Here is an 18,584-nt window from a genome sequence, read left to right on the forward strand (position 1 = left end):
CGCAGCATATATAAGTTATAAGTGCTTTTATACAGCGGGAGAGAGTGTGTGCTTTACAAAGTAGACCGAGTTCAAAGTGCTTGTTGATCTGATAGTTGCAATGATGGTGACTGTTCCTCCTGGCCATTATGTAAATGATTGGATGATGATGTTCCGAATGCCTCGTCTAATGCCGCATCTAGTTCCATATCAACTTCTGATTCCCCTTCTCCAGCGTCTTCTGCTCCTTCCTCTTCTTCTTCTTCTTCATCATCTTCCTCGGCGTCCCATTCCATATTTCCATTCCACCTTGACACGCGCTGGCTCCATTCACCCTGGCCAAAGAGACGGTCATGCTCCGTTGGTATGTCTTCATCAGCCCATTCCTGTACCTCGATACCAACACCACTATTGCTATTGTTATTATTGAGTTGGTTGATTGTGCTGCCAGAGGTAGTGTCAACGGGCGAGACAGCAGCAGATGATGATGTAGCTATAGATGGTGCCTTCTTACCCCACTTGGCCATATATTCAGCTATAACGTCCTTCAAGGGTCGGAGAGGAGGATCTATGCCTTGCTGATATGGGGTTTGAGTGGGACGGGATTTTACATTTGATGCGTTGGGCTTTATACGTTTTGGCTTGACAAAGACGATTATAGACGGATCAGCTGGGAGTTTGGGAGGCTTTGGCTTGTATTTATTGATGGGTGGTGGCATTACGAGTCTGTTTCGGTTTGGGTAGTGGTGGTAATTGGTGGATGGTGAGTTTGTTCGTGATTGTGATTGATATCCGCCACGACGAGAGGAGCTTCCTGTAGATGTACCTTCGTATCTGCTGTAGCTGTTATTATATGGTCGTTGGGAGACAGGGGAGCGACTTCTGCCTTCCTGCATGGAGTAGTGTTGATCTCGTGATTGTGGTTGTTGGTTGAATGCTGGTGTAGGATATGGAGACTGGCGTCGTTCGTAGGCACGAGAATCCAGTTTTGGGGTTCTGTCTCTCCTGTTATTATATTCCGTTGGTGAGTAGTGTTGCTGCTGTTGATGGGAAAATCCATTCGTTTGAATGTGGTCAATTTCATCGAATCTTCTTCTTTGACCTGATATCTCTCTTGTACGTTGTCCTGTATAGCTCATTGAATTGCTGGCCATGCTCTATTTGTATGTTTGCCTTGCTGTGCATGTGTTTCTTGTTTGATTTGTGTTTTTGGTAAACCAAGAATGGACTTTGAAAAATTCAGGTTCGCACAAATGCAAAGTCGCAGCGCCAAAGCAGAGTCCAATCGTTCGACACGTGTTTCAACCATCAAATCGCGTATCTCGCTATGAAGGCTCATGTCTACTATCTACTCATCTACTATTATTATCGATTTAAATTTTTATCGCGTCTTGACAGGCTTCAAAATGTAATATTCAACATTCCCACTTATAAACCACTGGAATCGTCGCTCTCTTACATTCTACGCGTCACGGAGCAGCTTGTAAAACACATACGTTGAATCGGCGTCACGGTCTGTACCATATGGACTCAGAGCAAACTCTGGGATTTCACCAACAAGATTCCACTTCAGTCGTTGGTAAAACTTGATATTCTCTTCAATAGTGTCAAGCACTAGAAGCCGTCGGTTCTCTTTTCGAGCTAAATCTTCGACTGCCTCCATCAGCCGCGAACCAAGACCGTTTTTTCGTTTTGACGAGTGCACTAGTAGTTTCTGGACCTCGGCACGATGCGTACTGTTTGGGCGCGTAGCCAATGAGAGTTGGACTGACCCCACGACGTGACCTTTCTTGTTGGGTCATGTTAACATGTAGGATGTTTCAGCAGGGGAGCGGCTGGCCACACCTTGATCTGATAGAATAGCCAGTAGCTTCCTGTTCCCAGTCTGTACGTCCTGTTGGCCATGTACATGTAAGAAAGCACATCAAGACTCTGATCAAGTTGTGGCATGCATCATTTACCTCAAACACTCCCAACCAAAATGATTCAGCGACCTTCAGTTCCATAGGTATCACAAATCCAATCGATCCGCCATTCTCAACAGAGTCTCGTAGCAGGTCAATGAATTCAGGTAAATGTTTAGCAGCATCATCTGCCGAAAGCATTACAACTTGTTCCATAATGCCGATCCGATCTTCCCGAGCCTGTAAACTATAGATTTCATACGAAATCGACATTCGTGACATGAGAGTTCACGACCACCGTCTAGACGTTTTTTCAATTCTTTCTCACCTTGTCTTGCTTCCCAATCCAGAGGCCCTTGTCTCGATAACAGTGTTTGGATCACTACTTGTGTCGCGTCAAATGTTAGTTAAAGTGTTTATAGCATGAATGCACGCTTTTGTTCGCTCACAATCCCTTTGTGCGAGTAGTGGACTTCTGACCGCAGCAAGTATGGGTGACAAGTTTTTCCTCAACCAAACAAAGACCAACAGCTACTAACTAAAAAGCCATAATAATTTAGGGGATTCGAATAAGACCGACCTGTATCCTCAAAACTGGCAAAACTCCTAGTCTTCGGTGGACGAGCAGTGGCCATAAACAGTGCTAGCAACAGTCTAGTGGAAATAGTGGCAGGTACAACATCCAGTCCGGGAGGTAAAGCTGGCATAGCAACCTCCAAACTGCCATCGCCCATTGGCATGTCAACTGCACCTGCTCTCTCTATAGCCCCTTCTCCAAGCGCAATGGCATCACCAACCCTCCCTCCATCAGCAGCACCAAGCATAAAGCCATCAACAGCCCCCATTTCAGCTGCACCAGCATCTCCAACTCCAATTCAGCCTTCTCCCATAGTCGCATCGCCTCTAGCTGCCGTAATAGCCCCATCGCCTCTCACCTCAGTCAGGATCGCCTCCCCTATAATAGCTTCAGCTGCAGCACAATCTCCCTTACTATTTTCCGCCGATCCTACAATAGACGCAAGCCCAACCATCACAGAATCCGCCGCTGCCAGTATCCTGGCCTCACCGTCATCGCTAAACAATGGTGCAATAACTAGCACGACAAACTCGTCTGGGAATTCAGGGCTCTCTAGTGGCGCTATAGCAGGTATAGCAATCGGGGGCGGAGCCGCACTTATAGCGATTATCGTGGTGGCACTTGTAGCATTCTGGGGAAGGAAGAAACCACCGCCGTCAAAAGAACGGGATTCGTTTACGCCAATACCGTTTCAACCCAGACCACAGTCTATGGTTAGTAGTAGTTTTAGTGATGCTGGAGCAGGTGCTATGGCTGGTGGTGCCGGTCGCGGCCGTCCTATGGGTGGTAGTGGTGCTAGTGGTAGTGGTGGTAGACGTCACGGAACGGCTCCTAGATATGCACCTGTACCAACAAACTATCCTTCTCCTGGTGATGATTATGTCTGGACCGGACGCGGATATGTATATAGCCCTCAGAATAGACCGGTCGCTGCCCCTGCTCAACCAGATGATCAGTCGTTTGTGTATTGGGTATGTGTTGGTCGTTTTGTTCAAGTTCCAGCAAAATCATCTCATATTTCATATTCAATTAGGACCCCAAAACCAACAGATACTTTGATCCAACAACAGGTCAACAAATTAGATTCTCGACAAGCGAATCGCCGCTTCCACCCATCCCTAGATAAGATCTCAACGGACAACACAATTACTAGTTTGAAGAACCGCCTCTGTGTATTTATAGTAGGAAGAGGGCTGGTTTTTACCTTTTCCTTTACAAAACGTTGTTTAATATAGTTGTTTTTCTGGATTTTCTAAAACGAATCATCATTTTCCACCAAACTTGAAGGCTGCCAATTTTGATGATGCGGGTGCTTTGCTCTTCTCTACCGGTGCAACTTGTTCCTCTTCTCCAGTTTCGTCCGTCTGCATATGATCTTCATCTGTTACGTCAAGATCTTTGGTTACATGATCATCGTCCTCCTCTAACATTTTATCGTCCTCCTCTAACATTTTCTGAACAACAGAAGATAGGTGTCAGACGCGTTGACTATTCGTAGCTCGGAATCAAGAAATGGGATCTCGTACCAAGGCATCATCGAGTGAGGTATCATCGTCTTGAGGAATAGCCTTTGGAGCAGGCTGCATCCAGAACGATAAAGTCTGTCAGGTTTACAAGTTTTTCCGCGGTGGAATCGAAAATCCATACCTCTTTTGGTTTGGCTCCTTCAGGTTGTAAGAATGATGTTATAGAAGTATTCTTCGTTGGGACAGCATTCGACTTTGCAACCTTCCGTCTCTTCTCATTGGAGTCCTACAAGCCACGATGAGGTTTGATTTGAATATTTTGAGAGTAGGATAAACACTCTTACCTCATCTCCATCATGTTCCTTGTTGGCTGGTGCGGCACCAAATAATTTTGTCTGATTGACTGCAGCAGGCTTTCGTTTCTTGTTTGCACCATGAGTAGCCTCGTCCTTCTCCGCCTTGGATTTCGGAGCTAAGTATACAGCGAATGAAAAGGCTACATAACTCGTTACAAACAATCTGGATTGAAATACCTGCGATTTGATTGATGGAGGCAAACAAGGCATTTGCAGAGACAGGAACTGGCTTTGTAGGAGCCGAGGTACCAGCTGCCAATGCGAATGGATTGCGAGGCTTTGGTTTTTCTATTGGCTTTTCAGGCTCAAAGGAAGCTTCTCGACTACTTCTTGAATCTCCCTTGTCTGGGGATATAACAAAAGTAAATACTCAGAACATGACATGCTCTCCTTCAAAAAACAGCACCCATCACAAACATAACCACAACAGACCTGATGCATTGTCTCGAGTCTCATAGTCGACACCAGGTTTCCTGACAGCTCGTTCGTCTCTAAGTCCTACCATGCCTCCGAGCCGTGGCCCATTTGAATCAGTTCTCTTTACTGGTGGCTTCCAGTCATCCTGTCTGGATAGCGATTTTGCAAAATCTGATTCAGTCTGAATAATTAGACTTTGGTATTGAAGTGATCGTGCTCGTCGCTCAGACATGTCTTCTTCATCCTCCTTTTGCTTAATCATTTTGGCCTACGATAAACAATGTGAGCACATGTTTCAGCTAAGACTTCATTGCGCTCACCTCCTTGATCAAGTTCATACGCTCTGCTAATGCGGGCATATGATGATGGACTGCCAATTTGATAGCACCATCAACAGATCTGGGTAGCTGAAGCATTGTGCACAAATCAAGTGCTCGTGTCATACGTTCACCAGCACAGGAGAGCTAGTTGTTTCAAGCATTTCCTTGAGAATTTTCCGACTCGCACTGAACCCAAAACTTCCCTCTTACTTGAATGAGTTGCAGTAGAGTCTTATCCATATCAACTTTGCGTTTATGTAAATCATTTTCACGCATAGGCAATTCTTCTTTACGTTCAGCGTCATTCTTGTAATGTTTTGCAAAGAGTGAGGCACGCAAATATCTAACAATCAAGATCATGTCAATGTAACGTTTTCAAATCGAGAAAGCTGTTCAGAAGAAGTACTGACTTCTCTTCTAAAGGACCACTAGGTCCATCAAGTTGAAACAGAGGCATTTGTAATGGAATCTCATGCAGTAAAGGTTTTGGGAAATGTGGATGTTTTTCTGCACCCTTGATAATGGCACACAGAAAATCTGTATCTGTGACGCCAATGGCCCAGTAAGTTTCCTGATTTCCCACTCGAGTAGCTCGAGTATCCAAATAGGGCATCCATTTCAAAGTATCGGAAATGTCTAGCATTCGTAAGATACCGACAGAATCATATGTGGCAGGTAACTATTTGTATGAAGATATTAGACTGCTGTCCGCTCAGCATGGACGCACACGGTGACTCACTCCAGACTCGGAAAATCCAATCCATTCGAGCACTGCACCAGGCGACAAGAACAGCAACTTTTCATCAACAGATCTGCCTAGTGAAAAATCATACAACTCGTATGCGAGTCTCTGATCCTCTGCAAGGAAGGTATTCAGCAGCTGCAAAAGACATTGAATTTGGGTGAACAACGATTTCTACCTCCAAAAGCAGGACCTGCATGGTAAACTACAAATAGCCAATCACCAAATCCTGCCATCGCGACAACTGGGCCTTTCATACACTCTATTCCGGTCTGGACACCAGAATGTGAAAAGAACCGAAGATATCGAGAATCAGTAGACACGGCAGCTCCATGGTCTGTCAGTGCAATTGCTAACAAGGCATAGAAGACAAGGGTGAATGAGCAACTTGACAGTTGCTCTTTTTTGCAACAATGTACCTGTGATGTTTTCCAGTCCAGTAGCTGCAAAATGCCAATCTGGATTCATTCCCCATGAATCAAAGCTGCGATATTCGACCCTAGAGGGAATATTACTGGTTCCTTCTACTGCAAATAGGGCACCTCGATCACCCAAACAAGCCATGGCAAAATTGGAATAATCTTGAAAGTTGAAGGAACGTTGACCCTTGTCATGGAATTCAACATAAATCGTCGAGTGAACCGTTTGCTCGACTGTATAAACAATTCCACGAGTATTGAAAGCTGGGGAGGAAGGTACATTAATGAAATTGTCCGTTTGATCGGCAACAGCGGTGACCTCTTGCCTAAATAACGACGTCCATTCTTTGCTGGTGAAGCACCCGGCTGGAAAGGTTGTTGAGGCTCTATTGTTGGTGCAATTGGGTACACTAAGGAGAAAACCTTATTAGGTTCAGTGCTCTACAAACTTTTCAAGACATGTGGGACTTGCTTGGAGGCAATATTGGGAATCGACTTAAGCCCATTTCTTCCTTTAATTTTTGTTCTTGCTTGGCATGATATTTGAGCATGCCCTTAGTGGAGCTCAAATCATTAGCATACCCTGCACCATCATCATCGACGACGAATTTGTCATCGCCTTCGTCTGAACCTAGATCAATAGCGCCAATTTCATCATATGTATCCGGAATTGCTGCAACTTTCTTCCTTGGCTTCTCCGCAACTAGATTGTGATGTATGATTCGTGAGACTTTCTGCATCAATTCAGACCATTCGATGTCTTACCAGTCTTGGCTTTAGTTGTTGATTTCTCAGCCGTCGTGGCAGCATCTTTACTAGGTGCAGCTTTTGGTAGACTAGTGTGTGTTGGTCGTGTGGGATGTGGGTGTTTGGATATAATGGGTTCTTCCCAGACGAGCAGTTCACCAGATGAATCAGTCTAAATGGGTCGTGTTAATGCCATGAAACCGTTTGTACATGTTGGATACACGTACCAGAGCCACTGAATTGAGCGTCGGGTGCCACGAGATTCCTGTAACTCGGTTGGTATGCGTTTCTCTACAAAGAATGTCCCGCTTTAGTTACGAAGAACAACAATCTTCCTAAAATAACCTACGATAGGATGGATACTCGAGTGTCCGCATTCCAAATAACAAGCTTATTGTCGAGCGACACGGAAAGAATGTATAGTCCATTCGGTGACCATGCTAACGATGTTACCTCCTAAACACAGTATCTCGTTAGCTACGAACTTTTCCATAATCAATACAATCCGTCAAAGATGAGAAACCTTTGAATGACCATTCTGTAGTGTAAACAATGTCTCCCATGTATCTCGTTCAATCAAGACAATGTCTCCATCTCTGCCAGGCACAGCGAAAATGCTCCCAGTTGGATGCCAAGCAGGCGTACAGTGTCGACCAGAACTGGTAGAAATGAGACTGGTCAGCAATTGCGTCAACGCAAATAAAACAGTACGGCATCTCATTCTTACATCGTATCACCAGGACCAGCAATATCTGCAAAGGACTTGAGACAAGTGGGCTCTTCAAGGCGAGTATCCCAAACATTCACTGCTCCATCTCTTGCAACTGACACCTAAATCCAATTGTGAGCGAGAACCAATACTTGTAATCAACTTGAAGGAGTTCGAACCAGATAATCCCCTTTGGGATGAAATGCGAGTGATCGCACTGGACTAGTATGTCCCTCCAAAGCCGTTGCATCAAGAGTGTCTTGCATATTGACCAATTTGATCGAAGTCTCACTAGAAAAGACAGTTTTCAATAAAACCCAATCTCATCACAACAACCAGGACACAAATGACATACTCTGATGCGACAGCACACTTCTTTCCATCCTTTGATAGAGCAACAAACCGTATAGCTTCATGACATTGTGTAATCAAGCTCAAGTGCTCTCCACTACTTAGCGAGAATGAACATGATGTCTTGTCTTCAGATCCAGTAGCTATGACATCTCCCTAGTATGAATTTTGTCTAGATCTCGTTGATCACGAACGGGATCAAACGCGAACTGCCAGGTGGAAATACCTGCACTGAGATTGTAGTGATGGGACGAGTGTGTCGAGATATGAAGACAGGGTCCTTGTCAAGAGGCTGTCCATTGTTTGGAGCAATAGATAGTATTTGAATGACACCATCGGACCCTCCTGTAACAATATGACTAGGCAAAAAGTTATAAGTTTAGCGATGCGCCGTGCCAGACCAAAACTTGAGTTTGATGCAATTACTCTGCGGTATACGACACCACTGTATGGCCTGCAGTATGTGCATATTGCTTACGAGCCTCTCGAAATCCAACCATGACCAAAAATGGTTGTTTTACTCGAGTAAAGATTTAGTTGATGAGGTTGTTTTAATTGTGGTCAGAGAACATGAGTTAAAAAGAGAGATGCTGAAAGCATATTGTACAGTTTTGCGTTTAATATTTAATAAGGACGTTCGCGTCGTTCGCTGCTCGCAAGCTTGAGTTTCTGAGATGTTTACAACGTGATTACGTGCACCACCAACCTCGCCATAGACCCGACCTCTGTATTTGCAGCTTGGGTAAGATTTACAGCACGTGAAAGCCTCTTACACTGTACTTGGTCCAGTTAGACTTGATTATATCCGAAACATGCTCCCGAAATTTGCGAGTGATGGTCAGTTGGGCGAACAAAGCGAAGAAATGCACCAAATGAAACCGTCAACCAAGCAGCTTACAGCCTTATCTAGTTATAGATTCATATGTATCACAAGTCAAACTAATCATTGATCGACTGAATGCATCGCTTTGGCACTTGTTCGTATGTAGTATGTAGATCTACTGATCTACTGCTTTATATGGTAGCCGGTTTGAAATTTGAAAACATTCTGATGACTCAAACAACCACAACGTATAGGATCAAATTAGCAACACACGGCGTCCTCTACCTGAAGGAGCCAGCCATGCCACCGGACTACTGCTTGACAACTTTAAAATGAACTTTGGAGCTGCTTTGCCAAGTGTCACTCCAACGTAGATTGAAGTTGGGGCATCCCTCCAAGCATGTCTGAGCTGGTCCAGTGTTGATTTCTTCCACTGGCGTTTGTAGTGAGAAGGCCATCCCGTTGTGAGTGCAAGGTTTGAAGCTGTGTGGAGACATGGAGTTGTATGTTGGCAAGGAGACTTTTCCTACAAAGAGCAAGTCCACATCCAACGATTTCCGCAACTTCAAAATGAGCGTCTGATGATGAATTCCGGTTTGTATTTGGTAATTTTTTTACAGCGATATAAGCCATTTTTTATATAATAACGTGCGAGGATATGCCTTGATGCAAAAAAATGTGAGCTTTATACATCCATACGCAACGTGTTGTCAATTTTTCCTGCTATATATAACCCATCGTCATCTCTCCATATTCCCAAAGCCCATTTCTCGCTTTTGATATAGACTTGCAGCATAGTCTCTTTGCTTATATCGATTGACATCGGTCGTCCACCCACCACTTTGACTGATGATGTTTCGATCCAACTGGTATGGCGATGGGCTTTGATCTAGCCCAATTATCAATCCTGCCTAATGGAGGGCTTTGTAGTCCAATGGGTCGAGTTGTGCTTGCTTCCACCACTGCTGCTGTTTGTTGTTGCTGTTGTTTTGGTGCGGTGACACGCACCAAAGTGGTATTGACAGTAGCACTGATACTAGTTGATCGTCTCTTGACACTCTCGTTGATGAAGACAGTTGTTGGCATATAGATTTGAGTGAGTGCCTTGGCTTGATCTGGATGGTTGGCTTCCAACCATTTCCTCAAGGTCAAGTTCCAGGCGTATAGGTCTTGTGGAGACACCACCAATCGATAGTCGAGTGCTCTGTTATGAAAACAGAATAATCAGACATGCGTTGTCTTGACTCAGACTTGCAGAACAAGTTCAACACACATTAAACATTCTCGTTCCATCTTGTTGATTTCACTTATAGCAAACCCACTAGCCTGAGACCATGCCTTGACGGTATACCTATCATCATCTGCATATTTATTTGCCAACATGAGGGCGGTCAAGAAGACTGTTGACTCTGTTCCCGGAGGCAGTTTGATATCGGTATGAGATTTAGGTTGTGCCATCCTTCGAATCCGTTTTATATACTCGAGAGCATGTAATATAACGGTTGTGCTTGGATTTATGTTGAAGTGAATCCTTTTGCATAGTCGATGGAAGGATGAGAATCTATGAAAATGGGTCGAGCGTGTGAGAGGAAGTGGTTGGACTCTCCTCCTTGCAATGTGTTTCAATCCATGAAAAGCATCGAATTCATGATGCCAGACACTTGGATCACAAAGACAAACGAGAACGGTTCCAATCCTTCACTGAAAACTGCGATGTAGCAACCCCACAATCTCGATTCACATGTTTTGACTTCGCGATGATCTCCACCATCCAACTTACACATCGAATGCATTGAGACCATACTGGGGGAATGCATTCTCATCCTGAGCAGTGACCTTCGTACAGTCGATGGCGTGCCACTGGAGCATGACGCTATAAATCCCAAAATCCAAAACAGGAGATGACATGTTCAAGTGACAGTTCCCAAGCGACAGAAAGCGGTTGGACTACTAGCCTATTAAAATATACGTTTGGATGAGATGATGTTCTGATATAGACGATTCGAGATTGATGTTCAGTTTCGTGTCAAACAACAGTCCAAGAAAAAACCCAAACATTGTTCGGAAGTTGAGGTGAAATGGAGACGGTTCCAACTATGAAATAGATGAGCGTACCAGTAGTTTGCAATAGAGATTGGTCGTTATACAGCTATATCATTAGAAAAAAGTTTGGGTTTTTACTAAGTGACGCATGGGGGTTTATAGCAACAAAAAAATCGTTCGAGACTGAAGAGATTGGGGCTTTGTTTTTTTTGAGCTGAACTAGAATGTTTTGCACGAGGTCCAACCATGCGTGAGACTAAGGGAAAGAAGGAAACAGAGTCTTATTACATTTTATTCTTGTCCTGGACGTCGGTTGTTGAAAACGTACAATTGTCGGTATCATCAAATGGAATACGAAACATCCACCCTAGCCTCACACCTCTATCCTGAACCGTGCGCATTGTACATGATTTCCCTCTTATTCCAAATCTATTCGTTCTATATTTTCACCTTGAATCGTGGGAGGTTTTGATGGTGTATTCCCATATGTTTCGGAGCGTGGCAAAATGCGGTTTCCTCTAGTCCTGCGTTACAACGACGTCCAGCAGGCAGAGTACTTTGACAAAATGGACCTTTCAGGATGTGAAGTGGCCCGGATGGAGGCTGCTGAAGAGTGCCTGTCGAAATGAGAGCCCTTTGCGGCGATTCTTTGTTTGATGCTTTTCCATCCGTCACAAGCTTCGGGAACGAAGCAAGCAGCGCTTTCGTCTCGTTTATGTGTCGTCTTGTACCTCACTCTTCTTCAAAACATTGCTTGTCAACTAGCTACTAAATACAGAACTAGCAAGAATGGTATTTTACAACGGCAAATTATACAGTAGTTTTCTCAAACTATTCTTAGCGCAAAAAGAGACGGATGGCAGCAGACGTGATGGTTCCCACAACTCCTCTGGCATAGTTTTGGTATAAACCAAACTTTGCCCAGCTCGAATTGACCCAGATGTCATGATGACGCTGAATCACATATTCACCACCCTCACTGGGAACCAATTCAAGCTCTGTGACGGCCTCTATTGGAATGACTCGGCCAGCAACAGTGTACGACTAATTGAAAGTTTTGAGATATGTTACTTGGGTTTTCACGTGGCAATATCCGCGACAACAGAGTATGAAATGGAAAAAGGAAATACACGAATTCATACCTGGACATTGTTGAATGAGAATCCAACACGAGGCGCTTCCAATTTCTTTGGTTCTTCAGCAGATACTTCGACCTTTGAGAAGATAGATGACAAGCTGCGGAATTGGGCAGTGATGTCTTCGTCTTTTACAATGACCAGTGGATCTTCGAATACAGCGGTCTTTGAATACTTTGCCTTGAGAATTTCTTTGATAGTTGGCGTATCTGGTAAAAGAACAAGAAGGTCAGATACCAAATCTTGTAACTTTGAGGGTCAGAAAACATTGAGCTAGTACCTTTGGCAGAGTAGAGACTAGTAGCCGCCTTCAAGAGGTCGTTCATCTTGGCTTCTTCGATCTTGGCCATAGTAGCAATGATTCAGTTTATGAATTTGTGCTGTGTGTGTTGGGAGAAACTTTCAAAAATCAAAATGGTTTGGCGATCGACAACCAAGACACGCCAAACGACAACCATAACGTGGCTTTACAACTAATTTGTATTGATCTTGATGATATAAAACTATACTTTTCACTAGGTGCCATATTTGTTACAACTCTTTACACATTCATCGCCTATAAATGAATCTGAATCTTTATAGCCTCGCCCGATTTGGCCAGCTCAAACGCCTCCAATGCCTCTGCAAACTCGAATCGATGCGTTATGAGCGGCTTCACATCGATCTGCTTGGAAGCAACCAAAGCAAGTGCTCTTGGATAGTCATGGCAATATCTAAACGATCCAACAATATTGATCTCCCTAACCACCACATCAACTATAGGAAACTTGGCAACCGATATCCCATGTCCCACAATACATACAGTCCCACCAGGCCTGGCTGCCATACATGCAATCGTAAGGGCCGATTCAGCACCAGAGCATTCAATAGCTCGATCCACACTTCCCAGACCTTGGATTTCATTTATGGTTTGATCGAGCGTCTTTTCCGATACGTTGAGCGTTGAGGCACCTACTACCAGTTCAGAAGCTTTTTCGATTTTGAGGTCGTCAACGTCAGTCATAATGATGCGGGTTGCTCCACATGCGCGAGCGACGAGTGCCATCAATAACCCTATTGGCCCACATCCGGTAATCAATACGGTATCTCCTGATCTCGTGCCAGCCCTGGTATTGGCGTGTACTGCGACACTTAGTGGCTCGAGCATCGCCGCTTCTTCAAAGGAGACAGTATCAGGCACCTTATAGCAAAAGTCTTTCGAGAAAGGTGGACGGTATGTAAGTTTGTACAAGTACAGATTTGACAACCTCGTAAAATCTTACCTGCGTCCTGTGTATAATACGTCCTTAGGTTCCCATCATATGGCGGCGTAGCACAAAACACGATATTTTGACACAGATTGTACGATCCAATACCGCATTCTCTGCATCTTCGACATGGGATACCAGGCTCGATAGCAACACGATCACCAACTTTCAGATGTTTGACTTTTGCGCCGATCTCTTCAATGACACCAGAGCCTTCGTGACCCATGATCATATCTGATTCCACGACAAAGTTTCCAATGCGTCCGTGTGTAAGATACTAGTGAGTGACAGATTAGAATCAGGGCAAGTGTGTTTAAGGTGTCACCAGCAGCAAGTTAGGTACAAGATGCGAGGGATCATTTGAGGCGTGATAACATAAATGAATTCTCCAGCTCTCTTCACTTCATAAGTGACGAATCCGACAAAAGCCTTCCACGAAACCAAATGGTGGCAACGAAGCTCGAGATAGCTTACATGTACATCACTTCCACAAATCCCCACTGTTTTCATGGCCACAACTACATCGTGATCTCCACAGTCCGTTATTGGAACAGTTTCCTATCAATGAAACTATGATTTGAGTTTGTTGTCGAGGCCGCAGATTGAAAATACAGCAAATAAGACACTCACAAAGGTAAGATGATTCACGCCCTTCAGGACCAAAGCTTTATTTTCCTTCCTCTCCTTGGTCATGACTGCCTAGAACTGTCGGGCCTACAAAAGCGAGCTGGATGGTGGCAGAACTTAAAATACGAAAAAGTTGAAACTCAGAGAACTCAGACTTACAGCAACAATGGCATTCGAACTAGAAGGATTTGAGGGAAAAGTCGCTATCATCACTGGCGTTAACAAGGTAAAGCGTCTTCAACTGTCTCTGCTTCAGAGCTTGAACCAAATTTTTGCCAAGTGTGATTACGACAGCTAATTTCGTTCGCACTGTGATCTAATCGTATAGCGAGGAATTGGATATGCAGTGGCCGACTACCTCTGCAAGAAGGGCTTGAAAGTCGTTGTCTCCGACATGCTCGAATCCTCATCGGAATGTGCTACGGAACTCAACACCTTGTATGGATCCAACACGACAGCGTTCGTCCAATGTGATGTTACAAAGACCTCTGATCTGAAAGCTTTAATCAAGTTTGCTGTGGATACGTTCGGAGCTGTTGATGTAAGAAAAACACCAACGTCATCGTTAGGTCACAGTGTTGCAGCCGTTTTGACGGTTGTTTGTGTATAGATTCTTGTGAACAATGCTGGTGTAGAAGGCTTATCAGACTGCTTTGACGATGAAGATGGGATCTGGAAGAAGACTGTTGCAATTAATCTTACAGCTGTGATTGAGGGAAGCGTACTCGCTGTTCGACACGCTAGAGAGACCAAGAGACCTCTGAATATCGTGAATGTGGCCAGTGCTGCTGGACTGTGGGGCATGCCTTACGATCCCATATGTACGTCCAGTACTTAACCTCTACTAATTGCTCTATGTTGACAAACCACATCATCGTTAGACGGAGCAACAAAATTTGGTGTAGTTGGATTTACGAGATCGCTCATTGGACTTGCTCCTGAGGGAATCATTTGCAACGTCGTGTGTCCGTGGAATGTGCAGACTCCAATGTTAGAGAAGCTAGTAGAGACGAATGCAGCATACAAGATGGGTGTCGATGCGATGGGTGTTGCTCCTATGAGCAACGTCATCCAAGCGTTCGCTCGTGCGATAGGAGAGCCAAACAAGACTGGAGCTGCGTTCTTTTGTCATCCAGAAGGTGAAAAGGAGCAACTATACTAGCTAACGTGCCTCCACCACGTGTTAACTCAGTGATTTGCCTCTCTCTTAGGCGTCGATGAAATTCAACCATACGAATCCCAATTTTTGATCAATGTGCGCACCAAGATGGTTGCCGCCATGACAGCTGCTGCAGAACAACAAGCAGAGAACTAAAAAACACATAGACACGTTTTCTTTGAAAGCATTCTCTATATTTTGATCTCATTATTTGCAACTATTGATTTGCTACACTAAAATTATAAGAAACTGCAGCATGGGTTTGCTTTTCAAGCTCGTAAAAGTGGGGTGGGTGTTTGTATAGGAGTGTTTATAGCAGGCGCGGCGGCAAGTATTGATAGTGTTGGCAAACCAGCATCATGCGGAATCCCACCTCTAGTCATCATCTGATAGAATGACGCAGCCCTCCAACTTCCAGGCAAATGTCTGCCTCTAAACAGACTGCGAACCCACGAGCTCTCAACCCGATTCCATGCCCCCTCATTGCGTGCTTCGTTTACTATAGCATTACATACAGTCACTCTCATAGTATCGAAATCCGTTGCCAAACGAGCCAATGATGTTTCATCCATTTGATCTGTTCCTCGTATAAGACATTTACCAACCAGTTTGGCCAGCAGTCCTGCATCTGTTAAGGCAAGTCCTGCTCCTAGAGATCCTTGAGCGTTTGTCGCCATACCGTGAGCAGCATCACCAATCAAGATAATACGGCCTGGATGGAATTTCGGTGCTGTATACGATGGCGGAGGAGTTCCACCTACATCAAATACGTCTTGGACATATGTCATTTCTGGATCTGTTAAGGCCATTATAGTATATGCTGATTCAGGCAGTCCTAATGAAGAAGCTAGATGTAGAGCCATATCACGGACTTGCAGCCCATTCAAGAATTCCTCGAATGGTGTTCCTTGTTCGGGTGGGACTTGTTGCTGCTGTTGCTGGAAGGCTGGCAATTCACTCTTCTCATCAGATGGTTTTATTTCGAATTGCTGTTGCTGTTGCTGCTGTTGTTGTTGGTAGTATGTAGGGTCCTGTGCTCGTTGACTACGTAAATGTTGGGTCCAATCTTCAGCTATACGTCCAACCTCATCCTGCGCAAGGACAAGATTCCAGCCAAACTTTCCCTGTCCCATAGTTGTTACTCCGAATGTGGCCTTTGGTCCAACATACGTGGTACAGCTACTATCAGGGAAGACATGATCAATATCGGGAGTGAGTGGTACTATAGGTTGTCCAGTTGATAGAGTAGTTGGGACAGGGTGTTCAAGAGTCTTGAATACGTTTGTTACACCAGATATTACGGCCGAGTTTGCGTATTCGGGAGGATAGTGACGATTGAGGAGGAGATCTCGAACGGTAGAGTCTAGACCATCTGCACCTATGAGCATACACGCCTGTTCTACTTGGCCAGTGTCGAAGCGAGCAGTGATTAGACCGTTCCCAGCTGATATTAGGAACGAGTCTAGGCCAGCGCCCATTTGTAGTTCAGGGATGGAGGCTAGAAATCCTTCTCGTTCAAACCAATCTCCAGCAGACAAGTTAGGTAGAGTGCATTCTCCAGTAGATGACTATTTGTGAGAGGATAGTGTTGGTAGTGGTCGTGTAAAATGCTATGTAGTAGATTGGCAAAAAAAAGCGCGTAGACTTTTAAGGGCACACGCCAAGCTTGACGTTTCAACTTTAAGTGGCATTACTTACAGCGAGATATTGCTCGTCAGCACCCGACAAAGCAATCAGCAGCAATCGTACTAGATCAGAATGCCTTACAGCCATCATGGCCGGTATATTTGGATCACCCATCTTGAATACCTCTTCAGGAGTATTCTGCGTGGATTCAGGAGCAGGTGGCCAGTTGACATATACATCTCCAGTCTCCAAATCCATAGATTTGAGGCTGGTGATAGGGTGAGCAATGCGTTGCAGTCCATGACCTAGACCCAATTCCATTAATAGTTGTATCGACCATCTCCAGAGAATGTATACGGGACCCTGTTCATAGTATGTGGTCTTTTTATCGTATATGACGGGATCCAATGCTAGACCAGTTACTTGGCATACACGCCGTAACGCGAGCAAGAATGTCAGTCCTGAGACACTGGCTCCTACAATTACTATTCGTCTGGGCAATTCCTTAAAGTCGCCTAGTGATTGAGATGAATGACTACCTGTAACTGCGATGGGCACATGCTCCAATGTCTCTGCACTCATTTCTTGGTATGTCCTTAAAGTATGAAGTTTGTGAAGATCGGTCTTTGAATTTGACACCAAATGGCGGTGCACAGGATCGCAAAAAGGATAAAGATGGTCTACAAAGAATTGAATTATTTGAATTCTTTGACTATGTTTACTGCATAATATTCATTCCTTTTTGATCTTCGCTCCACGCTCAAACTTTAGTAAATTCCCCAGCAACGACGCGAGAACAATGCAGATCAGAGCAGATACAGCTCGAAAAGCATTGATCTATGAAAATCGAAAATCACGTAATTTGACGTCTATTACTACCTCTGACACTTGTATCTTGTAAGCATGAGGTGACATATCCGAGCTGATTGACGCATGTACTTTGTCTGGACACTTTTCTTTGCTTGCTACCGCACACAGTTTTCAAAAAGGAAGCTGCCAGCTACACCGCATCGTCGCTATCTCGGCCAGGATCTAAAGTAGGGAGCATCGTCCAAAGTTAGAAGCCTCTGCTGTTGTTGTTGTTGTTGTTGTTGTTGTCGTATTTGTAGCCTTTGAACTTTGAGCTTTCAGTACAATCCTGACCATGAAACCATTGCTTAGATAACTCTGGTCTTGCCCAAATGAAGGTTTTAGTTGTAGGGGCTGGTGCAGTGGGGCTCGTCTATGCGCATCATCTTGCCAAAGGAGGTGACCTACTGATGACGCAGTTTTTCGAAATCCGTCAAGCTCAACCTTAGTTCCCTATAGGGTGTGAGGTGCATGTGTTAGCTCGACCTCGACAACTAGCTGGACTGCAATCACATCCCGTTCAACTTGTGGAAATGGGTTGGGTTTCAGTAGCAAAGACTCCAGCAATCCTAAACCTCGGTGGCAATGCTCATGATAGTGTCTCGACAGTGCCTACAGACATTGATCTAGTAGTGCTAACAGTCTCATCATCTGCACTGATCGAAGGAACATGGCTGAAAGAGCTGGGAAGTCGTCTGCCAAACGCATATATAGCTGCCTTCCAACCTAGCGCAGAGGATTTGGAGATAATATTATCAAGATCTGGGTATGGTCGTGATAAGGCTCTTGAAGGTGGCATGGTTTTGTCCTCATATCAGCACCCGCTGCCCGATGCACCATTTGATCCAGCCAAGAAATCGAAATTCTTGAGCGACATGACAAATCCGCCCATAGTATACATGATCTTTGCACCTCAACCAGTCAGTTCGTGCTCACCAAAATCAGCTGCTATGGCTAAACAACTGGTAGATGCTTTTGTTAAAGGGGGATTACCTTCTAAACTGGTAGATTCAGTAACAGAGACTAAGGCCATGTCTGTCGTAAGTGTTTGGAGGAGCACTCTGATCATGGTATTGTGGCGTTTAGA

The 18,584-nt window shown here is 44.6% G+C and overlaps 4 protein-coding genes across 4 annotated transcripts; all 4 read right to left on the reverse strand.

Moving 5' to 3' along the window:
* Positions 1-1,441: 1,441 nt before the first annotated feature.
* On the reverse strand, positions 1,442-2,165 carry SmJEL517_g02055 (uncharacterized protein; the record flags this gene model as incomplete). Its single annotated transcript, XM_031167983.1, has 3 exons — positions 1,442-1,715; positions 1,788-1,873; positions 1,941-2,165. 3 exons carry the CDS (start codon positions 2,163-2,165, stop codon positions 1,442-1,444), a joined length of 585 nt encoding a protein of 194 aa, XP_031025946.1.
* Positions 2,166-3,725: 1,560 nt separating this feature from the next.
* Positions 3,726-8,487, reverse strand: SmJEL517_g02056 (uncharacterized protein; the record flags this gene model as incomplete). The annotated part of the gene is made up of 22 exons (XM_031167984.1): positions 3,726-3,914; positions 3,987-4,040; positions 4,108-4,212; positions 4,271-4,398; positions 4,460-4,627; positions 4,715-4,967; positions 5,020-5,163; positions 5,230-5,362; positions 5,430-5,698; positions 5,759-5,877; positions 5,940-6,113; positions 6,181-6,590; positions 6,763-6,883; positions 6,946-7,099; positions 7,155-7,218; positions 7,277-7,383; positions 7,451-7,586; positions 7,655-7,758; positions 7,816-7,927; positions 7,992-8,143; positions 8,214-8,346; positions 8,414-8,487. 22 exons carry the CDS (start codon positions 8,485-8,487, stop codon positions 3,726-3,728), a joined length of 3,303 nt encoding a protein of 1,100 aa, XP_031025943.1.
* A 1,130-nt stretch (positions 8,488-9,617) lies between these two features.
* On the reverse strand, positions 9,618-10,679 carry SmJEL517_g02057 (uncharacterized protein; the record flags this gene model as incomplete). Its single annotated transcript, XM_031167985.1, has 3 exons — positions 9,618-10,014; positions 10,084-10,371; positions 10,591-10,679. 3 exons carry the CDS (start codon positions 10,677-10,679, stop codon positions 9,618-9,620), a joined length of 774 nt encoding a protein of 257 aa, XP_031025944.1.
* Positions 10,680-15,291: 4,612 nt separating this feature from the next.
* On the reverse strand, positions 15,292-17,230 carry SmJEL517_g02058 (uncharacterized protein; the record flags this gene model as incomplete). Its single annotated transcript, XM_031167986.1, has 2 exons — positions 15,292-16,590; positions 16,721-17,230. The coding sequence occupies 2 exons, from the start codon at positions 17,228-17,230 to the stop codon at positions 15,292-15,294; spliced, it is 1,809 nt and encodes a 602-aa protein (XP_031025937.1).
* Positions 17,231-18,584: the final 1,354 nt, after the last annotated feature.

The sequence above is a fragment of the Synchytrium microbalum genome (genome assembly GCF_006535985.1).
Source record: "Synchytrium microbalum strain JEL517 chromosome Unknown SmJEL517_scf0008, whole genome shotgun sequence".
Classification (NCBI taxonomy): Eukaryota; Fungi; Chytridiomycota; class Chytridiomycetes; order Synchytriales; family Synchytriaceae; genus Synchytrium; species Synchytrium microbalum.